Here is a 24,194-nt window from a genome sequence, read left to right on the forward strand (position 1 = left end):
ATTAATATCTGTGAAATATTTACTGTGTTCACCCATGTGCAGGCACTGTGGTATAGAGATTAATGACATCTTTTTGATTTGAAAAAGTTTCTTCTCTACTAATGAAGATCTTCACAGTAGCAAATAATCAGGATACAACATTCTCGTTATAAATAAAGACAGGGACAGAAGCGCACACACACACACAAAAGGCATGGCAAATTTTGTTATCAACACGTTGGGAACAACTCAAGAGAGGGAATGACATTTGAGTCGAAAGTTGAAGAGTGATTAACAGTCATTAGGGCTGAGGGTGGGGCATGCCTGAACAGCTACCTGAGACTGGGTTTCACATCATAATCAAGAGCTACAAGAGTTTATTGGAGAGAAAACTAAAAAGGGACAGGAGCGTTTCCATGTTAAAATACACAGAATGTGAGAATAAGAAAATTACAGAGTTAAATGCTGAGAAGAAATTAGGCAAGAAATGCTCTGTTAAAAAGGGGAGAAAAGAATGTGTGCTTTTCTCCAAAATAGAGACACAGACATATAGAACAAAGGTGGATAACAAGGGGGTAAAGGTGGGGTGGGATGGATTGGGACATTGGGATTGACGCATAAAACTACTATGTATAAAGTAAATCACTAATGGGAACCCAGTGTGTGGCACGGGAAACTCTGCTCAATGCTCTGAGATGACCTAAGTGGGAAGGAAACCCAAGGAAGGGAGGATATAGGTAAAATATGTGGCTGATTCACTTTGTCATACAGCAGAAACTAATACAACATTGTAAAGCCACTATACTCTAACAAAAAAATGAAAGAAAAATAAAAGAACACATGCTTTTTTCTTCCAACAAAATTCCAGAGTACTAGATCTGGAATTTCATTCAAAGAGGCAATTATCAAGAGAGGATATATTTTCCAAGTCTATATTATTATTATACTGAGTTACTCTTGAGACAGCATAAAGAATAAAAACAAAAGACATGGAAGACAGTTTAGCTAAATCCAGGTGGTACAGTGGTAAAGAATCCACCTGCCAATGCAGGAGACACAGGGTTCCATCCCTGAGTTGGGAAGATCCCCTAGAGGAGGAAATGGCAACATACTCCAGTATTCTTGCCTGGAAAATTCCATGGACAGAGGAGTCTAGTGGGCTACAGTGCATGGGGGTACATAGAGTCAGACAGAGCAAGCATGCACTCACATAGGTGATTGTAATGCACACTCACGTAAGAAATCTCCTCAGCAGAAGCCACAGAGAACAGAAGCACATTTCCTAACTCCAGAATCTGACCTTTTAGATTGTAACTATGAAAACACATGTGTGGTTTGGCCCCAGAAAATCTGGATGGATGGCCTATTTTGATATAATATCTCCATTTGTTTGTTTTTTTGGCTGCACCACACTGTTTGTTGGACTTTAGTACTCTAACAGTAAAAGTGTTAGTCACTCAGTCATGTCTGACTCTTTGTGACCCCATGGACTGTAGCTTGCCAGGCTCCTCTGTCCATTGGATTCTTCTCTTCAGTCAAGAATACATTTCCCTCTCCAGGGAATCTTCCCAACCCAGGGATCAAACCCGGGCCTCCTGCATTCCAGGTGGATTCTTTACCGTCTGAGGCATCAGGGAAGCCCACCAGGGATTGAACATGGGCGCTTAGCAATGAGAGTGCAGAGTCTTAACCACTGGATCACCAGGGAATTGCTGCATGTTCTTTATTAATGTTCCAATACACATATTTCATTACTAATGAGCATTTTAAGAATTACATTATGACAGACTTTATAATTATGAATTTTCAGGTCTGTATAACGTTTTCTGATGTTGATACCATTACTAAAAAGCTCTTCTTATTTTTATTGGCATTTAGAGCAATTTCCAGACTGCTATTGTTCACGTGGTGACATGCATGTGCCTGCAAGTCTCTACTTCTGTTAAGCTATGTCTCAAGTGGAGTCTTACAGCCTTCCTAACTCCATCTACAACTCAGAGATGTTTCTTCAACTTCATTTTCTTAGTTTTCAACTTCACAAATAGTTTGGAAGTGTAACTGTTTCATCATAATGAATTTTTTTTAAAGTTTCTTTGTAATTAATAAAACAAGTATAAAATGGTATCTTAAGATTGATTTGATTTGTGTTTAACTTTAGAAAGAATACATTCTTCTCCACATGTAGTTAGAAAAATGACAGTGTGGTACCAGGAAAGAATACTATAAGTGTTAGGATACAGTGACCTTTAAGGTATTCTAAAATAAAATACTATATTCCAAAGGATGCAGAACTTTTACCTATCAGCAGATCCAGTCTTCTGATAGGTAAAAGGAGGAGAGTGAAAAAGTTGGCTTAAAACTCAACTTTCGGAAAACGAAGATCATGTCATCTGGTCCCATCATTTCATGGCAAATAGATGGGGAAACAGTGGAAACAGTGGCAGACTTCAGTTTTTGCGCTCCAAAATCACTGCAGATCGTGACTGCAGCCATGAAATTAAAAGACGCTTACTCCTTGGAAGAATAGTTATGACCGACCTAGATAGCATATTCAAAAGCAGAGACATTACTTTGCCAACAAAGGTCCATCTAGTCAAAGCTGTGGTTTTTCCAGTGGTCATGTATGGATGTGAGAGTTGGACTATAAAGAAAGCTGAGCACTGAAGAACTGATGCTTTTGAACTGTGTTGTTGGAGAAGACTCTTGGACAGCAAGGAGATCCAAGCTGTCCATCCTAAAGGAAATCAGTCCTGAATACTCATTATAAGGACAGATGCTGAAGCTGAAACTCCAATACTCTGGCCACCTGATGAGAACTGACTCATTGGAAAAGACCCTGATGCTGGGAAAGATTGAAGGTGGGAGGAGAAGGGGACGACGGAGGATGAGATGGTTGGATGGCATCATTGACTCAATGGACATGAGTTTGAGCAAGCTCCAGGAGTTGGTGATGGACAGGGTAGCCTGATGTGCTGCTGTCCATGGGGTTGCAAAGAGTTGGACACGACTGAGTGACTGAACTGAACAGAACTGAGCTCTTCAGTCTCCTCTATCGAACATATAAGTCTCAGTCTGGAAAAACCAGAGGATTTGAGCATTCCACCCTCTCAAGTCTCTCCTGAATGTGTCGAAGTTACTAATTTGGGGAAAGAATTCGAGATTCGAACTGGCCTCTAGCTGCCTCATTATGCAACTTCCAAGAGGTCAGTTACCTATCTGTGATTCAGTTTCCTCATCTGCCATATATATATTTAACCATGCTGGGAGCTATGAAGGCAAAATTGCATAAATGATGGTTTTGATAAAAGATCTAATTGAAAGAATAATGACATATTGAGTATGTGTGCATGTGGTATGAATACACGTGTGTGTGTATAATATATACCTACTATATTAAGCAACATTCATTAAGTCCAAACAGAGTAGAACCCCCTGAGGTGAAAATCCTGACATTATCTATTCTTCCAATAGATAACTCTATGGTCCAGTCATCTGGTAATTGCCCCCAAGCCCTCCAAAAACTGAAAAGTAGAAACTCTATCCTAAGCACCACCCATTAGTAATGGATGGTCCCAGTCCATCACTTCATGTTAAGAGACTGTGGCTAGCCAGGTTCTTGTGATAATTAAATCTGAAACAGAAGATTTTAGTTTTCTGTTCTCCTCCCTCTCTTCTCCCATTCTCGATTCCTGAAATTAAAAGCTATATTTTATTTTTAAGATTATTTGAAGATTCTATTTGCTCTAGTAAATTTATTTAGACAGTTGCCATCCTAAAATAAATATGGTAGATTTGAAGAAAGTGAATTTAGTGGGTTGAAGAGAGAATTGGTGGTAGACAGTTCTTGGTTTTCTGACATGAGACTTTGACTTGCTTCCCAGATGCGAAATGCTAAAAGCATTTCATATATTTCATGAGAATGGCTTATTGATATGCTTACAAAATTATATAAGGTATTGATTGCTGTTGTTTAGTAGCTAAGTCGTGTCCAACTCTTTGTGACCCCGTGGACTGTATGTAGCCTGCTAGGCTCCTCTGTCCATGGGATTTCCCAAGCAAGAATACTGGAGTGGGTTGCCATTTCCTTCTCCAGGGGATATTCTCGACCCAAGAGTTGAACCCACATCTCCTGGATTGATAAGCAGATTCTTTACTACTGAGCCACCAGGATAGTTAATAAAATATTGATAAATGACAATAAGTCACAACAGCTGAATTCAATAACCAAACCCTTGGGTCTAAAAAGTCTGTCATCAAATGGATGGGAGGAATAAATACCCTTGAGGAGCTCTTGTTACTGTCTGGAATGATGGTCGTGTTTGGGGAAGTTATTTGGCTATTCCAAAACCTAGATCCTTCCAACTGAGAAGCAAGGCTAATCCTTGTTCATAAGATTCAAGTACCTGCCATAATTCCTGAGACATACACATCTTTGAGAAGTGTTAAATGATATCATAAATGTGTCTTCATAAATATGTCATCTAGTTCATGAAATTTTCATTGTTACATTTGACCATATTGAAAATACGTGTTTCTATTACAGTCTATAAAATAGGTCTTTTCTAGAGTATATTTTGGTGAAATTATTGACTGTACAACTAGAAGATACATAACTAGGTCAGAAAAAATTTAAAATTCTTAGTATAATATTTTTGTAGAAAGGAAAGACAATTTTTTTTTCTTTTCTCACAAATATTGCAAAAAATTTTTTTGTTTTACTTCTGTTTGTCAAAATACCTCACACTTTCCAAACAGAAGAATTTCACTCAATATTCTCTGTAAGTTTAAATAGCATTGCACTTCTCATTCAAATATAAGGATATGTTATAGACAATGCAAAAAATAAGTATCAGACTAAAAATATTTTGAAATACATATGTGACTTTTCAGTTTTTAACCTTGCAGGTCTCTATGATTATTCTGTCAAAGAGAAATTTTCTTGCATTGGGGAAATTAAAAATAAATTCTGTTCCACCGAAAGTTGCCAGAATCTGCCTGAACCCTATAAGCAACACATTGTCAGGGGGGAAGAAAACAGTAAAGGACAATATCTCTGGAAGTTTTCTCTCTCACACGATACGCTAGCTCTGAAAAAGCTCCCAAAATGATTTAGTTCCTATTTTCATAAGCACAGTCTTTAGAGGCTCATCCATTTTTCCAGCAAATCCAAAAATAAACCCAGTCTCTTCAGCTAGTCATTCCTCACTTAATATTTTGAAATATGATACAGCATAATGTTTTCTAATGTTTGAATACAGACCAAAATTTCAGAGTCAATACTAAAAGTCCATCCAGCTAAGGAAAGAAATGTTCAAAATAACAGAGCATATATGTGAATAAAAAGAAAGAAAAAGTAAAACATATAGAAAAACAAAGGCTACGATGTCTTGGAATTGTAGTCATCGGATTTCAAACTTTTTTGGCAATTTTAAAGAAAATGATACTTTGGTTATTGAGGTTTATTCAGTCATTCTGAGATATATACATGGTGCTTTAAGCCAACAATTTAGTCCTTAAGTTTATATTTTATATATATCTATATGAAAAGTGAAAGTTGCTCACTCATGTCCAACTCTTTGCAACTCCATGGACTATACAGTCCATGGAATTCTCCAGGCCAGAATACTGGAGTGGGTAGCCGTTCCCTTCTCCAGGGGATCTTCCCAACCCAGGAATCAAACCCAGGTCTCCCACATTGCAGGCTTCCCTGGTAGCTTGGATGGTAAAGCGTCTGCCTACAATGCTGGAGACCCAGGTTCGATCCCTGGTTCAGGAAGATACCCTGGAGAAGGAAATGGCAGCCCACTCCAGTATTCATGCCTGGAAAATCCCATGGACTGAGGAGCCTGGTGGGCTACAGACCATGGGGTCGCAAAGAGTCAGACACGACTGAGCGACTTCTCTTCACTTTCTTCCCTTCCTTACCGGCTGAGTCACAAAGGAAGCCCAAGAATACTGGAGTGGGTAGCGTATCCCCTCTCCAGTGGATCTTCCCGACCCAGGAAACTGGACCAGAGTCTTCTGCATTGCAGGCGGATTCTTTACCAATTGAGCTATGAGGGAAGACATATATATATATATATATATATAAATATGTGTGTGCGTGCTCAGATGCTCAGTCCTATCTGACTTTTTGTGACTCTATGGACTGCAGCCTGCTACACTCCTCTGTCTGTGGGATTCTCCAGGCAAGAATACTGGAGTGGGTTGTCATTTCCTCCTCCAGGAGATCTTCTTGACCCAGGGATAAATCCTGTGTCTCTTATATCTCCTGGGTCTCCTGCATGGCAGGCAGGTTCTTTACCACTATGCCACCTGGGAAGCCAATAAATATGTGTGTGTGTATATATATATACACACAAATATATGTATATAAAATACAAATTTGAATTATTTCAGAGTCTCATTCTAAAGTTTACTCACAGTGAAATTTCCCATTTGAGCAGCAAGATTCAACAAGCAGATTAGTTTTCTATAAATTGATTTCCTTCTCAGAACTTGGTTTCCTAAGATTCACTTATCAATATGTCAAATAGTAAAGTATAATTTGGTTGCTAAAAAATAAAGTTATTAAACCTACTAAATTTAGTTGAACCCAAATTGTAATTTTTTTTTTGCCTCTCTGGCACACACTCAGCAGATGTCATTTTTCAGACCTTGCGATCCTGTTACATCCAATGATACTTTAAACAAGCACTATTTAATACTTCAAAAAATAGGAAGGGTGAGCCCGGAATCTTTTTGAGATAGATGACAGAACAGTGTGCGTTTGTATAAGGTGTCATAAAGAAACAGATGACTCAATTGGAATTATTTCTCTCTCTCTCTTCCCTTGCACACATGTCCCCTCATTTCCTGTGTCCTGTTCACACATTCTTTCTGAGGTTCTTTTGCTTCTTCTGAGAGCAAACGAGAACACAAACATCTTTATGATCAATCTGGAAGTGGCCAGTTTTCCTCCTAGGGTGAGGAAGAGAACTGAACAATGTGAGTCAGGGCATCGAGGGAGAGATGACAAAAAAATTACTGACGTGACTTAGATCTCAGGTCATAGTCTATTCTCTAAAGTAGTCAGGCTCCACTAAGGAAAAGTTTAGCTAGACTAAGTCACTAAATTTCCCAAACTAAGACAATCATTAGACATACTGAACTTGATGAGTTGAAACATATATTTACTTAGCATTGATCTCTTGGTGAATGCTATGTACCATCCACCAGCCTTAGTCCACACAACACTCAAGCAAATTAGAAAAAGGCACCCACTTTGGGCAAACACAGCTAGATAGGACATGCTTTGCAAGTGGGGCTGGCTGGGTCAACATCTTCTTGTCACCTCAAGCAGGCAGCTTTATGCAGAGCAAAATCTGAACAACTGGACATGAGGATCCTGTTTATATAGATCTTTCTCTTCAGTGCTTTACAAATCACAAGACAAAAATAATATAACTAGAACATGTATTCACATTCATTGCAGAGTAGGATTGTGTCAGATTGAGAACGTAAGATTTTCTAGAGAAAATACCAAATTCACTCCATATAAATTTAGGTGAGCCTAAACTGATACTTGATACAGAGTCCTTGTATGAAGGCTGTCAAAGAGCAATGAATAAAAGCCACTCTCCTTGTTTGCACTAACAGAAGAGAGAATACTTACCCCCATCTTCAACTGTAAAGTGGAATATGTCACTTATGGCATTAGCCCCTTCTCTTAAGACATAGCATATTTTCATATCATCAATGTCAGCTAGAAAACAACCAAACAACAAGATGATTAATTACTAGGGCAAAACCGGTAACTCATCACATATGGTAAGTCCTATTGGCTGTTACTCTTCTGAACCACGTTTAGGCCCTCTTCTCCTAAGGGAATCGGAGCTATCTTATTTCTCCTATCTCCAAGCCCCCTTGATTTCAGCTGTCCCTTGGAAATCTGATCCCTTACACGGATAAATAGAGTGCAAGAGTTAGGCTATAATAATAGCAAGGTGTTGCCCCTCCCAATGGTATTTGCATGTTCATGTACCAAAGGAGTGACTATCTAAATACGGAATGTCAGACTCCATGACAGGTGGAAAGGGAGATATTTTGAGGCATGGCAGATTTCCTGGCACTACAGAAATCACACCCTTTGCTTCCCTGGCCCTGAGAGGACAGAGGTTCCTCTGCTTTCCCTTTAGGCTAATGTTTCTTTTCTCTTGTGTTACACCAGGCTGTTTTTAAGCTCTCCAAATTTTTGAAAGAAAAAAATGAAAATTAAAAAAAAATCCCACAGATTGAAGTTACTATCATGACCCAGTACCAAAGAGAACTTAGAAAACATCTAATAAAAGCTGAAACCTTTATTCAGAGTGAAAAATTATTCTGCCTAAGAAATTTTTTTCTATTGCTTTCTATTCTAGCAATCAAGTTCATTGGTATGGTTTGTTTTCAGTATTGACTAATTCACAGTTTTAAAATTTATTCATCAATTTTGTGTTTTTCTCCGTAACAATGCCACACAGACAACATAATAAAACAAACATCATTCTGTCCTGTGACACTCCTGTGACTAGATCTGGGCCAATCAGAAAGTAGTTATTTTCAAAATTACTTAATATCAAGATCATGGCTAAAGATTGCTTCAACAGGGGTAAGTAATATTTGTCTCATGTGTGGTTTATTCATCTTCTAACATCTTTAATCCAGAGAAGGCAATGGCACCCCACTCCAGTAATCTTGCCTGGAAAATCCTATGGGACAGAGGAGCCTGGTAGGCTGCAGTCCATGGGGTCGCTAAGAGTCGGATATGACTGAGCAACTTCACTTTCACTTTTCACTTTCATGCATTGGAGAAGGAAATGGCAACCCACTCCAGTGTTCCTGCCTGGAGAATCCCAGGGACAGGGGAGCCTGCTGGGCTGCCATCTATGGGATCACACAGAGTCGGACACGACTGAAGTGACTTAGCAGCAACAGCAGCAAGATCTTTAATCAGTTCAAGCTATGGAGTTTATAGGCATCACATATAAGAAAATGATTTTATGAAAGGAATAGTCTCACGTGATGCAAAGTGTTTCTATTTTCTGTTTGTGGTTTTCTGGCTTTGAGGCATGCGGATCTTAGCTCCCTGACCTGGGATTGAACTCGTACCCCCTGCATTGGAAGGTGAAGTCTTAATCACTGGACTGCCAGGGAAGTCCCCTCAAGTGATGCAGACTATTAGAAACGAGCAATTACTCCATGAACTTCCACAGCTCCAACATACAACCTACCTTGGCTCACATAGATCTGAAAGGTGACTTGCTTACCATCAGACATTTGAAGAGGGGAAAATCTGATTTAATAGTTAACAGTACCTTCTTGTGCATAAAGATACTTAAGGACAAAGCAAGTTCAGGATGTTTTGTTCTCCCTTAGAACTTCATTTCTAACTCTACTATAATTTCCCCAAATTCTGCCTCTTTCTGCATAGTTACCTTTTGCAGAAGGTTGAAAATTTCTGTTTTCTGTTTCCACAGTCCTTTGCTCAAGGATCTTACACCCAATAAAGGCTCAAATGCATCTTAATCTAAAATTAAAGAGGCTGGATGTCTGGTAGCCCACACTTGCATCTTTCCCTTTGTATGGATGATGTTTTCTGTAGGGTAAGGAGTGAAGCCTCATGTATTGCTCTTTCCCAGTTTACTCTTACAACTCTCAACTTTCACAGCCTTTAGTTTCATTGGTGAAGGAGTGAAGGGAACTCTGCTGTGACTCTTAGGTGCTTAGCAGAAAGACAACTTCATCTGGTCACGTGGAAGGACCTGGGTCCAGTGTTCCCACTCCATCTTTAATTCTATAAGAGAATCCAAAGGCTGTACTATAAGAAAAAGAAAAAAAAACCCACCCGGTCCTTGTATTAATGTTTTCTAAACAAAAACTATAGTACTTGGGAGATAGTTTCATTAAAACAATTTACCACTTCAAGGGTGATTTTTCAGAAGTTTTCTTTTTTAAAGTAATGAGAACATGAATTTAGTTATAAGATACTCAAGAGTTAGATTTTCCCTCCAAGTTAGACCTAAACTCTTGATTAGATGAAACAAACGAAAACTCGTTTTGTAATTTTCTTAATAATGCACTGTTCAAAATCTCAAGTAAAGACTTTGGTTATAACAGTTATTCTATAGGTGCCTCTATATATAAGTATATACATTTTATATAAAATGTATATACTGATATATACTTTTATATATACATATTTATATACATGTATACACACATATATAAATAAACATGTTTATATTATATATAGGGATTCTCTGGTGGCTCAGTTGCTAAAGAATGCACCTGCTATGCAGGAGACATAGGTTGAATCCCTGGGTGGGGAAGATCCCCTGGAGAAGGCAATGGCAACCAACTCCAGTATTCTTGCCAGGGAAATCCATGGACAGAGGAGCCTGGTGGGCTACTGTCCATGGAGTCACAAAGAGTCAGACACGACTGAGCCCCTGAACATATATTCTGTTTATATATATATAAACACTTTCCTCTTAAGGTACGAAAGTATTAAAAAGATAAAAACCTAATAGCCAAAATACTGTCTTTTTTAAGTAAACTTAGGATAATTAACTAGATTTTCTTCTTGCTCTTAAACTTGCATCAGATTTATTTCAGTTTATCTACACAATCATTTCATGTTTTTTTTTTAAATTCTAAATTAATTGACATTCCTGGTAACCACACCCTGGTTACCTTTGGGGAAATTTCTGAAAGTGATAAATCATCTCCCATAAGATATTACTATGTATTTGTTGTAGAGAAAAAGAATCCTGGTACTTGAGACCTGCGGTGGACGGAGCAAAGAAGCATTACCTCAACAAAACATGAAGTTTGAAAAGAACTAAAAAATTTCCCTAATTTGTCTAATTCTACCTGGGTTACTTTTCCTAATAGTGAAAGTCAATAAGTTTTAGAAATCATGTTTTATTTTTTCTCTCTTAGGGACCATTTAGTCAATCTATTTGGCAATAACCTTCCCAAGCCATATATGCTAAGCTGACTTAATTCAGTGTATTGAAAATCCATCAAAATATCGTTCAGCTTGTCCCTTCATGATGAAACAAAAACAAAGAAAAAGGCAGCACAGTCGTCACTTTAGACACTGCTTCCACTTCCTCTGGCAGAGGATGAAATGGTTAGATAGCATCACCGACTCAATAGACATGAATTTGAGCAAACTCTGGGAGACAGTGGAGGACAGAGGAGCCGGGTGTGCTGGAGTCCATGGGGTCACAAAGAGTAGGACACGACTGAGCGACTGAACAACGACAACAACATTTCTTCCTCTACTGCAGGAGCAGCCATGGCAACCACTGTAACGGAGCGTTCTCCCTTTTTACTCACTCATCTAATTTCCATTATAACTCCTCTGAATCAAACAGCAGCCTCAGCTTGTTGAAATGAGTCCTGTGTGATTAAATAAAAACAATTTTCCCATGCTCCATATTTGCATTCTCATTGGAACATGATGCTTTCTCTTAAAATGTAATCTTAAAAAATTATATTCACTTTTTATAATAAACTCACAGCTACTCTATATTTACAAATGACTATAAGGAGCAATCACGGTGATTCCAAGTCAATGACAGCAATGGTCTGTACTGAAATAGCATGAGTTAATGGCTCAGTATTCAGGAAATAATATTCCAATATTTTGAGCTGTTGGACTTGGTCCATGGAATTTAAATTAAATATCTTTGCCTTATTTTCATTCAGAAATTCTTTTTTTTTTAATCACTAAAATCAGATTCTTTTTCCCGATCATAGGATTCGTTTGAGGTAACATTTTCGATCCTCTAAAGCATATCCTTTCACTATTCCTTGCATCCTCTTTCCAAGAAAAGAAACCAGTGCAAGAGCGCATGCATCTCTATCCTCAGAAAACCTTCACACACAAGTTTCCTGCTGGTCTGGCATGACACTAGGCACCCAGAAGTTTTCTTGTCCCTGCAGGCCCTAGGATATATATTCAGGCTTTCAGCCAAGAATCAGGAGGTTGAAGGGTAGGGCTATTTGCCAGAATCTAAAACAGAGAAGCAGTTTACTTTACACCCTGCGACATCCATGTTTATTAAAGCATTTGTTATCTAAGAGTCTAACACTGTTACAGGACAATAACACTCCCCCTTGGGAAGCCCTGGGGTTTAACTCCATCTCGAACCCACAGAGCTCACACAGGAGAGATCTGGTTTCCATTCTGACAAGGGTGAGATTTTCATGAAAGCAACCCAAAGCTCTTTGTAATGAAAGTTGCACACTCTAAAAAACAGAGGTCTAACTCCCAAGCCAGCAGATTGAATGGGCTTCTCCCTTTAGTCACTGAGTAACTCTGCACAGGTCACCTGCCCTTCCTGTCTCAGACTCTGTGGACACACAAAGAAAATCAAGGTTACAAAAATGCATTCATCTCCGAGAATGCAGATACTTGAGGCAATGCAGTTTGTTACTGTGTTTGACACAGGGCAGAGAGAAGGTTTGAAATGAGAAAATAATTTCCTCCTCCTACTAATTTTGTTAAAATATCTTTAGGCTCTTAACAATGAACTGGATATATATTTTGGTGATGGGCTTTCTGTCTTCTTGCTTGCACTAAGTTATTTCAGTCGTGTCTGACTCTTCACGACCCCAGACTCCTCTGTCCATTAGGTTCTCCAGGCAAGAACACTGGAGCGAGTCGCCATGTCCTCCTCCAGGGGACTTTCCAACCCAGGGATCAAACCCGTGTCTCTTACGTCTCCTGCATTAGCAGGCAGGTTCTTTACCGCTAGTGCCACCTGGTCTTATACATTATTAAATATACTTTCTTTTCTTGTGTGGTTCAGGTAACGTGCCTTGTACGTATATAATCATTCTAAATCTAGATAAGTGTTTACCCGTTATATCTTTGGACAGGTGTTAGTCTCATAAAATCTTATAAAAATTCTAAAATCTACAAAGTAAATATAAACACATCTTTCTATTTTCATTACAAAGTTGCTAACAACAATAATAGTCTTAGAACAACCCTCTAAAAAGCAACCAAATTAATACAAATTGGAAGGGTCTGTTTGAATGGTAACACACTGATTTGCTCAGTCATGTCAGACTCTGCAATTCCACACTCTATAGCTCCCAGGCTCCTCTATCCGTGGAATTTCCCAGGCAAGAGTACTGAAGTGGATTGCTATTTCCTACTCCAAGGGATCTTCCTGACCCAGGGATGGAACCTGTGTCTCTTGTGTCTCCCGCATTAGCAGATGGATTCTTGACCACTGCGCCACCTGGGAGGCCCCTATTTGAATGGTGGCTGGTAATAATAATGCGGATTCAGAAAATTTAGAAAGCACATCCTTCTCTAAGATGCTAACATGCTTCATGAACTGTCTTCCGCATACAAAACAGGTCACTCAGAGGAAAACTGGGGCTGATGGAACACAGTTGAAAAGCCTGTTTCAAATTTAATTCACCAAAGTTCAGCTCTTTCTTTGGCATCTTAGCTTATATTTTCAAAATACAATACTCCTACTAATGAAGGTCACTACAGTGGGACATATGGCAAGAAGGGAGCTGTTCTCTTAGGAAACAGAGTCCCTGTATTTTCGCCTTTCCTTTATTTTCCTTTCCTTCTCTTTCCTTGGACTCTATTTTTTTATTTAATTATTTTTGGCAGCGCTATGTGGCACATGGGATCTTAGTTCCTGGACCAGGGATCAAACCCACACCCCCTGTGTTGGAAGCATGGAGTCTTAACCACTAGACCACCAGGGAAGTCCTCCCTGGCCTCTAATTTGATGCTCTACTTACAAAGTTATCAGTGACAGCCATTTCTCAAGAAGTAAGACTTGGAGTGCCCTTTGATTATAAAGAAAGAAAAGTGAACCATACCTTGTGTAAACTCAGTCACACTGTGGTTGCCTTGGCCCAGGTTGAGGAGATATCCATGTCGGGGGGCCTCCGTCACAATAAACCGGAGAGAAACGTGTAAGCTGTCTCTGTCCTCTGCTTTCAATACTTTACTTGTGATCATGAACCCCAAGTGGCCTGTGGCAAGAGTGCGAAGGGTAGAGGCCCCTTTGTTCACTACAATTTGGGGGACTCTGTTGTCAACAGCTAAGATCCGGATCTTCATTACTTGGGGTCTTCTTGTTTCAAATGCTGTATCAGGAAAAACATAGAACTCTGTATGGGAACCATCAGTCACTGTGAAGGAGAAGCTGTCTTCACTTGACTCAGTACCATCATGTCTGTAGCTGATTAAGTTTTCATTCAAGTCCTGCTTGGTAAAAATCATGGCGGGTCTGGTATTGTTGAACAGGAGTTGACCATGAACAGGCACCTGGGTGACAGTGAATTTCAAGAGTTTGTCTGGAGTATCCCTGTCTTCCACAGTGAGTTCAAAGGGAGTAATCAGCTTCTTTTCACCTTCGCTGACAACCAGGTTATGGATGGTGACCACTGGCTTTTTGTTGTCCACATCGCTGATGGAGATACGGAATGTCCGGAAGACAGGGTTACGTCCATCAGTGACTTGAAACTCAAAACTGTCCATCTTTACCTCATCATCAGCTGTGTGGATATAGTAGATTTTATTGCCAGCCAGTTGGAGCTGAGTGAAAGATGTGATAGACACTCGAGGTTGGTCTGTGCTTTCTAAGTGGCCTCTCATGGGAGCCCTGGTGATGGTAAAAACTAAGTTTTCATCAGGACTGTTCAAGTCACTAGTGCTCAGTAGATCTGTCGTAAGGGTGACCTTACCACCTTCCTTCAAGGACACTCCTTTACTTATCACATCGGGGAAGACAACGTCAGGGCTTCCAATAGACACATAAAAGTAGCGATCTATGAGGGCATTGATTCCATCAGTCACGTCAAATTTAATTAGATCCCGAATGCCCTCTTGCCCAAAATGGACATACTGAATCAAATTTCTGTCTACTTCATCCTGGGTAAAATTCATGCCCAATGTGATATTTTCAAACACACCCGTCGGTGTTTGTCTCCGTAATAAGCCATGTCCCGGCCCATAACGAATAATGTAAACCAAGAATTTGTCTTCAGAATCTAAATCAGTTGCCATTAATATTCTGTTGTTGATAATTTTGGTTTCCCCAATTTCTATTTCCAGTCCATTATTGATGGCCATCCTAGGGGTCTCGTCATCAACAGGAATAACCATAATGAGGACCGTCTTTTCCACAGAGTGCCTACCATCTGTGAGTTTAATCACGAAACTGTCTTCCTGAGTCTCAGAGTCATCGTGCTCATAAATGATGCTGGAACTCTCTATGATCTGGTCCAAGGTGAAGCTCTCCACCAAAACCGTGCCATTTATCAGCTGGTTCATGATGTGACCGTGGGTGGGAACCTTGGTAATAGTGAAAGTTAAGTCATCTGGGGGAACATCAGCATCAGCGGCATTGAGGATGGGTGTATCAACCACCAGACTCATGCCTTCCATCACCATAAATTCCCTGATGAATATTTCTGGCTGTTCATCATTGGTGGGAATGATTACAATGGGGAAAAAATGTCTCTCTGAAAAGTTAATGCCATCAGAACAGCGAAATATAAATCTGTCTTCCACCGGTTCTACTCCTTTATGGACACTCTGGACGTAGTTTATATGACCTTGCCTGAGATCTTTCAGAGTGAAAGCACTTATAGCAATTCCTGCTCTCGATTTTTCAGAGCCAGGGGCTGGAGAGATGTTCTCCACGTAACCCGAGGTAGGCTGAATGATGATGGTGCACAAGATGTCGTCATTGAGAGAATCGATGTCTTCAGCACTTATGTGCATTGAGGTTATAACGCTTTTATCGCCTTCCAGAACAATAAACTGTTCACCTACAGAAATTTCTGGGGCCTGGCTGTCAACAGGGAGGATGGTCACCCACACGGTAACTCCTTGGATAGTGTTACCGCCTATTCTCCATTCTTGAGACATATCCGACAGACTCAGGTTGAAAGAGTCTTCTTTGGGCAAGAGACCTATCTCCCCACTTGTGTGAGAGTAGACGACGGAGCCCTCCAAGATGTCTCTTTGGGTAAACTGCTCTGCTGGAACTCCATTGACCAAGATTTCTCCATATAGGGGTGCATCTTCCAAAAGGAAAGTCAACATCAAATCATCAGCGTCCCCATTGGTCCCCCTGATAACATTGGCAGTGATTTCAGTAGCCCCATTTTCTAAAACGTCTAGATAGGACCCCAGAGTGCCTGCAGGAAGGCTCAGCATGGGCAGCTCACCGTCCATGGGCCGGACATTCACTCTGAGAGTGATAGGTACCACGTGGTGTCCATCACTGACCTCTAAGGAGCAGCTATCGGTCAGAGACTCAGCCTCATTATGGGCATAGGAAATCCGACCCTGTTTTATGTCCTCCAAGTGGAAAATCCCACCAACATGCAGTACCTGTCCAGACAGCTTCATGTGGCCATGTTTGGGCACCTGTATGAGAGTGAAGGTGATGTGGGCCACATCAGTGTCCACATCATTCACACCCAACTCAGTCTCACTCAGGATGTGATGGCTCTTCTCCTGAACGGTGAAGCCAGTGTTGAGGATTTCGGGTGGCTGGTTGTCCACTGGCTGCAAGTAAAAGGTGAAGGTGCCTGGAGCCACGTTCCCAGCTTGGTCCTCCACCTGGAATTGAAACTGGGCCACTCGGGCAGCCACTCCCAGCTCCTGATCTGGAGGCCTGTAAGCAATCTTATGGTGGTTGACCTGAGCTTGTGTAAAATGGGCCACCACCACTGAAGGATCGTCAGTCAGGACCAAGGTGCCCAACGGGGCTGGTGAGTGGTTTTCATCTGTGTCCATCGGGGGCTGGGTCACCGTGTAACGGAGTTCTCGGTCATCTGTGTCCAGGTCTGTGTAGCGTAGCCACTTCTTCCTCAGTGGTGTGAGCTGGGATTCCTGTACCACCATCCGAAGGGGACAGCCGCTGCCCAGCTCAGGAGGGAGGCGGTCCACGGGATGAATGCGTATCACGAACCTCTGTAGCCCAGACTTATTAGGGGGGTCATGGTTATCCTGGACACGAAATGTGAACTGGTCAATCACTGGCCCAGGACTGTGGGGCCCATAGTGCCTGTAGAAAAGTCTCCCCTCAGTTATGTCTCGCTGCCGCCACTCTGTCACTGTTTTCTCATAGAACACTCCCTGTTTTCTCCAAGGGCTCCCGAGAAGCATCTCCTCCCCCTGGGGAGGATGGGTCTGGCGGAGAAGCAGATGCCCTGCAGTGGAGGAGGGTGCCTCGAGCACAAAAAGCAGCAAGGAGTCCTCTGAGTCCATGTCAGTTGCACTCAGAGCTTGGGGCAGGATGGGCACAGTTTCGCCCTCTGCCAGCGTCAGCCCCGTGTTGGCATTGAGGACTGGTGGTTGGTCATCCACAGGCACTAAGGTGATGGGGAACAGAAACTGCACCTGGTGCCGGCGTCCTCCGTCCACCATTCGGAGTACGAGGTTGTCACTTAGTGAGCCGTCTTTGTCATCGTGATGGTAGACCACTCGGCCGGCTGCTAGCTCAGCTACAGTAAAGGTCTTAGGGGCAGAGCTGCCACTGGAGGCACCCAGAAGGACAAGGTGACCATGCCGGAGCCCAGCCACCACCTCTAGCTGTACGGCCTCTAAGTCGTCTTCATCACTGATGACCAAGTTTTGTGGTCCACTGCCTGCAGGGCCAGTGAGGGGCCGAGACTGGCCCTCGTAGAGAATGAGACCAGTGTTCCGGGTGACCACTGGAGCCAGTGTGTTCATGGGCTTCACCACTACCATGAAGGAAAAAGGATCGGAGGCAGCACCTTCTGGGTCCACTACTTCCAGCTCAAGTTCAAAGAGACGTTCCTGGTCAGAGTCTTCAGAGGGGGGCTGATAGGCAATCTTCAGGAGGTGCAAATCCCTCTGAGTGAAGGAGGAGAGGGGCAGACTGCGATCGTCAGTGCTCACCAGGAAGCCCTGGCCGGGCTGGAATGGAGAGGTGAGATTGAAGATCAGCAAGTCTGGGGCACTCTCAGCATCCTCGGCTGCCAGCATGTCTGGGGTCAGGGCGGTCAGGACAAACTGGTCCACCTCCATCATCATCATGGCCACAAAGCTGGGCTTGGGGGCAGTGTTCTCAGCCCCTCCTCGGATTCTCACCAGCACTTGGAAGTGCTCGCGCTTCAAAGCCGGGCTGCCCACAGGAGACCCTCGCGATCGCAGCTCCACTACCATGGGCACCCAGTCCCTGTTCGGAGAACGACTGGGGGCGGTGTGGCGGTAGCGCACGCCCAGCTCCTGGAATGCTTTGCAGTCCATCAGGAGGGGCTCCTGGGTGTCCCCCTTGCTGGCCGGGCCCGGGACCTGCGGGTAGTGAAGAAGTTCCCCGTAGCGAGGCAGCGCGCCCAAACCAGACAGGATGCCCACGCGACACTCCTCGGTCTCAGGCTGGTAGGCGAATTCCAGGCTCCGCGCGTCCAGGGCGTTGCTGGTCCCCAGCAGCTCCTCCACGACCAGGGGCAGGTTTCGCGTCACAACCTCCAGCTGGGTGAAGATCACCTCCACCTCCAGCACCAAGGGGAGTACGGCCGCCCCTCCCGGCGCGTCGTAGCGCAGCTGCAGCCGGACTCGATCCCGCGACGGGCTGCGCGCGCCCAGGTGCGAGTAGCGCACCTCTCCCGCGCCGAAGTCGCAGGGGAAGCGCTTGGGACTCAGGCGGCCGGGCCGCTGGGCCAGCGCGTCGTTGTCTAGCACGGTCACTGCGCACCGATCCCCCGGTTGCACCTGCAGCACTAGGTCCTGCAACGGATCCAGCCAGACCTCACGGCCGAAGGGCACCCGGAGCCCGCGGTTCGCCAGCACTATGGCTTCTTCGGCGGGGACCCCTGCAACCCCCGCGAGATCCGGGGACAGCAAGGCCCGGCCGGGGTCAGGTGGCTGTGCCCGGACGCGGCTTACCAGTGACAGGAGAAGCAGCAGCACCAGCCCGGGCGGCGTCGGAGGCGTCGGTGGAGACTTGGTGGGGTTTCCTGCGGGGCGCGTGCGCTCGGTTACCCCGGGGGTCCCGGTGGCTCGCATGGTCCGGTTGTGATGGCTCAGCCCGGTCCCCTGGAGAGCGCACTCAGTCCCAGTCCCGGGCAGGAGGTGAGAGCGTCCTCCGGAAAGTGCCAGCAACTCCGCACGGCGCCCGCGGGGTCTCGCTGTAGCCGAGGCTGGACCAGAAGGATGGGAAAGTGGCCCGGCGCGGTCCAGGCTGGAGCTGCGCGGGGAGGCTACACCATCCCGGCCGGCCCAGCTCCACGGCTCGCGACTCAGACGCGCGGAGAACCGAGTCTCCTCCACTCCTCCTTTCCAGGTCCCGGGACCCTGAGCTTTGAGGGAAATCCCACCCCTCGCACCCCCTTACTCCAGCCCTCCCAGGAGGCCAATCGTGAGTCCGGGGAGGAGGCCCCGAGACCAGGGTTGGGTAGCGACTCCTGCCAATCAGGTGCTGGGGGCCGAGGCGGGGAAACCGCGCGCAGGGGAGGAGATAGAAGGCGCAACAGGTTGTCCTGGAAGTGAGGGGGCTCCCTTCTTTCTGGGCTGCTAGGGTTGAGACTTCAACCTCCTGCGAGCCACGAGAAGCCCCATTTTACCTCCCACTCCCCAACTCCAATGGGAACCCGCTCAGGGAATGTTTATTTCTCTCTGAAACTTGCAAACCCAAGAGGCACATTAGAAGCAACGTGGCTGGAGTTTGAATCAAAACCCAGGGCAGTAAAGGGAGGAACTCGGGCGCAAATTTGCATAAGAAGGAGAGCTGGAATTAAGAGCAAAACTAGAGGAGACGGAGCCTCCCCTCGCCCCCTGCTGTCTCCTTGTAAATTATCACGGGTACAGTTCTCGGGACTGGTGAGATTTCAACAAGCCCCCGCTTTGCAACCAAATTTTATAGCGAAAGGAGAAAGAGGCTTTTGGAAAGGGTGAGAAATGCACTCAGATCGAAATCGCGAGGGTCGCCCCGAAGAGTAAGTTCTAGGGAGTGTAGCCCCAGGCTCTTCCAAAGCCCGCTGTTGGGGCAGCTGTCATTAAAGACGTTCCTGTTCTCTTCGCAGTAATTAGACCAAGTACGAACTAAACCCGCCTGTCAGCATCACGGTTCTTGGCATGCCGAGAGAACTGATAAATATCCGGAGGGCGAGCTAAAATAGGTTAGCTCCCTTCAGCAGCCGGTTTTGAAGCCTGACTCGAGCTCTGCCTGCCCCCTGGTGTTTGTCAGGTTTCAGAAGTGCGGAGATTCCCGTCCGGAAAGGTTTTCTAATTGCTCCTCTCCTCCTTGAACCCTCACAATTAAGACGCTACCGTTTTCACATTTGTTCTTTAAGCAGTCTTGCTTTTCCTGAGCAAAATGTTTTATTTTAGGTCACATTCTTTTCTCTCCAATAATACAAGTCAGATAATTAGTTGGAATATCAAATTGAAATAATGGTCATTCTGCCCTTTTCCTGCTCAAGGGTATTTTAGATTTGGGGGTGGGGGTGGGGAGGAAGTGTAAGACGGTGTTAAGTCCTTTTACATTTTGGTCCAAATGGAAGATGTAAGATACATTGTTGTTGTTTAGTCGCTAAGTCCTGTCCGATTCTTTGAGACCCCGTGGACTGTAGCCCCGCCAGGCTTCCCTGCCCATGGAATTTTCAAGGCAAGAATACTGGAGTGGGTTGCCATTTCCTTCTCCAGGGGATCTTTCTGACCCAGAGATCAAACCAGCGTCTCCTGTTTGGCAGGTGGATTCTTTACCACTGAGCCACCAGGGAAGCCTTTAAGATGCATATGGGGTTACATTTCGGTGAGAAGCATTTATCCCTTTAACCGTTTGGTGCTTTTATCCGGAGCTCCTCCAGTTTAGGGTTTTGATCCCTACCTGCAGCATTGAGAGCTATTTTCCAGGACCGAGCACCACCTCTACACAAGCATTGTTGAGTGATGTCAGAGTCTGCTCCAGGAAGCCCACTGGGCAGCCTCTGCGCCTGGGAGTGGAGAGGGAGAGAGTTTAAGTGAGCCTCTTATCCAAACACATAACATTTTGTTAGCTGAATATATTTCAGCCTATTGTACTTTGAACTCCTGTGTACAACTCCTACATGGCATTTTACAATTTAGTACAAAATGGACATCCAGGAATACAGAAGGGGTGTGACTAATCTTTTAAACATGAGAAAATCCCCATCCAACTCTTCACCGATTTCTGATCTGTTTTGGTATTATTTTATAATTTATTATCCTTGTTTATTATTATGTACAGAATTCAAAAGGAAAATTCTATGATGTTCTATTCACAAATAGAACGAACTGGAAGATGCCAAATGAAAAGGGACATCATTTTCAGAATATGGTTCTTTATGTGTTGTATTTCAAATCCTGGTTATGGGTCTTGATTGAAAAATGTCAGGCATCGTGACTGCGGGTTCCTTCTGACCAGTGAGACCACCAGCCTGACCCCTGGTGCTTCCCAATGGCTGGAGGGCTTTCCTTTCTTCCTTTTAAAGTCCAACTCTGTTTGACTTGCAAGCAATGATAAGATCAGCATTTGAGGTATGGCAGTCTGCCTGAAGGGCAGAGTTCAATATTTTGTTTCATGGTAAGAAGAATAGAGGTCCACATTTATTTTCAAGTAGCCTAAGGAAATCAGTAAATTAGATTTTTTTTGACTTTTTAATTTAGCTTGCCTTGATTGAGGTGAAGGGGTGACTCTTAGAAATTATTTTTGGTAAATATCTTAGGTACTTGTGTTTTTTTTAATTACACAGAAAGTAACACATACGTTTATTTACTTAAATGTATTTTGCATTGATGATCATTGATAAAATAGTGAAATATTAAATTCTCATCTGAAAGCAAAGATTATTGATGGTAATGATCCCTCATTAGGATGAATACCTCAGTGTTAAAATATTTCTATACTTAAATTGGCCAAGAAATATTTTATGACCAACACTTGCAAATCTTAAGAGATAAATAAGTTGACAAACATGTAGTTTTTTAAAAATGCCAAGCTTAAGTCTTCAGTTCTTGCCTTTTAAAGCTTTTGAACACCTGCTGTATATATTCTGGGGAAAATATCCTTTACAATAAAATTTTAAATTTATGTACTCTGTGGAACACACACCAAAATGTCTCCTCAAACCTACTTAAAGCTAAGTTTATTGATTGTTAAAACTCAAAGGATCTCTGACCTAAGGTTAAACAGCCAAGAACTTGTTGTGTTGTAAAATGAAAGATGCAGGCAAGATATTCAGGTAGAAATGGGGTAGTAGGTTTGGGGCTCTTACGTCAGATGCGCTAAAGACACACGTGGTCACATTTTGATTGTTTCAGAGTAGTTTCTCAGTGTATTTCACCTCTCTTATGTTCTGCTACTGGCTCAAAAGACTACTAGAAGAGATTGCCCGATAGGCATCTTAAAAGTGCTTACAGACGAGTGATTAAAGTTTTAGGTAAAACATCTGTAATAGTTCTCAATAGAATTGTATTTGATAGTTTCAGAACCACAGCTTACTATAAATCCAAACCGAACTAATTTCAGAGCGGTGCTGAAAGGGTAAACAGCCTTGTGCTGGTTGACCAAAAGCTGGATTTCAGCCTTGGCTCTGACATCCACTAAGTGACTTGCAGCGGTCCCCCTTTGTTTAGCAACCAGTCTCCTCAACTATAAACCACGGCCCTCAGTCTTTGTGGACAAATTCCTCTTTGGTAATATTTTGATTTTTGGTGTTTAGTGCCTTAAAGCAAATTTATGGGTGACCTTCCAGTTCCTTCCTTATGTTCTATGCTCAGAAGCAATAGTTATCATTCTTGCTGGAAAGACCGACTCCGCTAATAAAAAAATATGACTACTACCCAGTCAGAAAATTAGAAGTCAAAGCTCATGCCCTTTGCCAATGAATCAATTGTTTCTTTTTAGATAATATGAAACAAATTTTGCATTCATTGACATGGTTAGCTTACATACATCATTAAGTAACTATATTTTTTAATCAAAGAGAAAATAAAAATTAAAACCTAGCAATACAAAACTAAATTAAAATTCACTAGGAGGATAGATAAATTTTCAAGATGAATCTATTATAAGGTGATACACATAGTGTCATATATACCCAATCTTTTAGATAAAGCTATGCTCCAATAGGGGTCTACTCTGTGTAAAAAAGAACACTGAACTAGAAGCCAGAAACCCTTGTTTTTTTGAAGCTGGCTTTTCCACTTGCTTTGAGCTCTGGACAAGTCACTGTCTCCATCTCTAAAAAAAAAGTGATTGGAGAGGAGAGAAGGAAGATGAAAATATTGCCTAGACTTTCCTCATGATGCTATTGGAAAGGTGAAATATTAATAATAAAATATGCATGTGTCTATGTGTATGTATATATGCAAAGTTGAAATAAAGATAAATGGTCATTACTTTCAAATACATTTCTATATCTAGAAATATGTAGATATAGATTGATCTATAGAGATAATATTCCAAATTTTTACTAAGTAAAGATGGCAAACTCTTAGTTTCTCTTTGGTTCTCCTTATCTCATTTGCTGAACTAACTTTTAGTATCTTATATCCTGACCCAGGAATCGAACTGGGGTCTCCTGCATTGCAGGCAGATTCGTTACCAACTGAGCTATCAGGGAAGCCCCCCAAAATATTTGGGTCCGTGTGAAAGTGAAAGTCACTCAGTCATGTCCGACTCTTTGCAACCCCATGGACTATACAGTTCATGGAATTCTCCAGGCCTGAATACTGGAGTGGGTAGCCGTTCCCTTCTCCAGGGGATCTTCCCATTTCAGGGATCAAACTCAGGTCTCCTGCATTACAGGTGGATTCTTTACCAGCTGAGCCACCAGGGAAGCCCTATTAGTGAAAGTGAAGCATTTGACTGAGATCATAACAAATAATAAATCCTAACCATGTCTGGAGAAGGCAATGGCACCCCACTCCAGTACTCTTGCCTGGAAAATCCAATGGACGGAGGAGCCTGGTGGGCTGCAGTCCATGGGGTCGCAAAGAGTCGGACACAACTGAGCAACTTGACTTTCACTTATCACTTTCATGCATTGGAGAAGGAAATGGCAACCCACTCCAGTGTTCTTGCCTGGAGAATCCCAGGGACGGGGAGCCTGGTGGGCTGCTGTCTATGGAGTCACACAGAGTCAGACATGACTGAAGTGACTTAAAAAAAAAATAAAACCATGTCTATTAATTGTTCTAT

At 43.0% G+C, this 24,194-nt stretch overlaps 1 protein-coding gene across 1 annotated transcript in view; it reads right to left on the bottom strand.

Moving 5' to 3' along the window:
- Window positions 1-19,036, bottom strand: part of FREM2 (FRAS1 related extracellular matrix 2) — a 156,213-nt gene extending 137,177 nt beyond the window's left edge. The window contains exons 1-2 of the mRNA XM_052649935.1: window positions 13,864-19,036; window positions 7,634-7,723 (exon numbers count right to left, since the gene is read on the bottom strand). Coding sequence (XP_052505895.1) covers window positions 7,634-7,723; window positions 13,864-19,036 — 5,263 coding nt within the window. The remainder of the gene's footprint in view (window positions 1-7,633; window positions 7,724-13,863) is intronic.
- Window positions 19,037-24,194: the final 5,158 nt, after the last annotated feature.

This window comes from Budorcas taxicolor, chromosome 12 (genome assembly GCF_023091745.1).
Source record: "Budorcas taxicolor isolate Tak-1 chromosome 12, Takin1.1, whole genome shotgun sequence".
Taxonomy (NCBI): Eukaryota; Metazoa; Chordata; class Mammalia; order Artiodactyla; family Bovidae; genus Budorcas; species Budorcas taxicolor.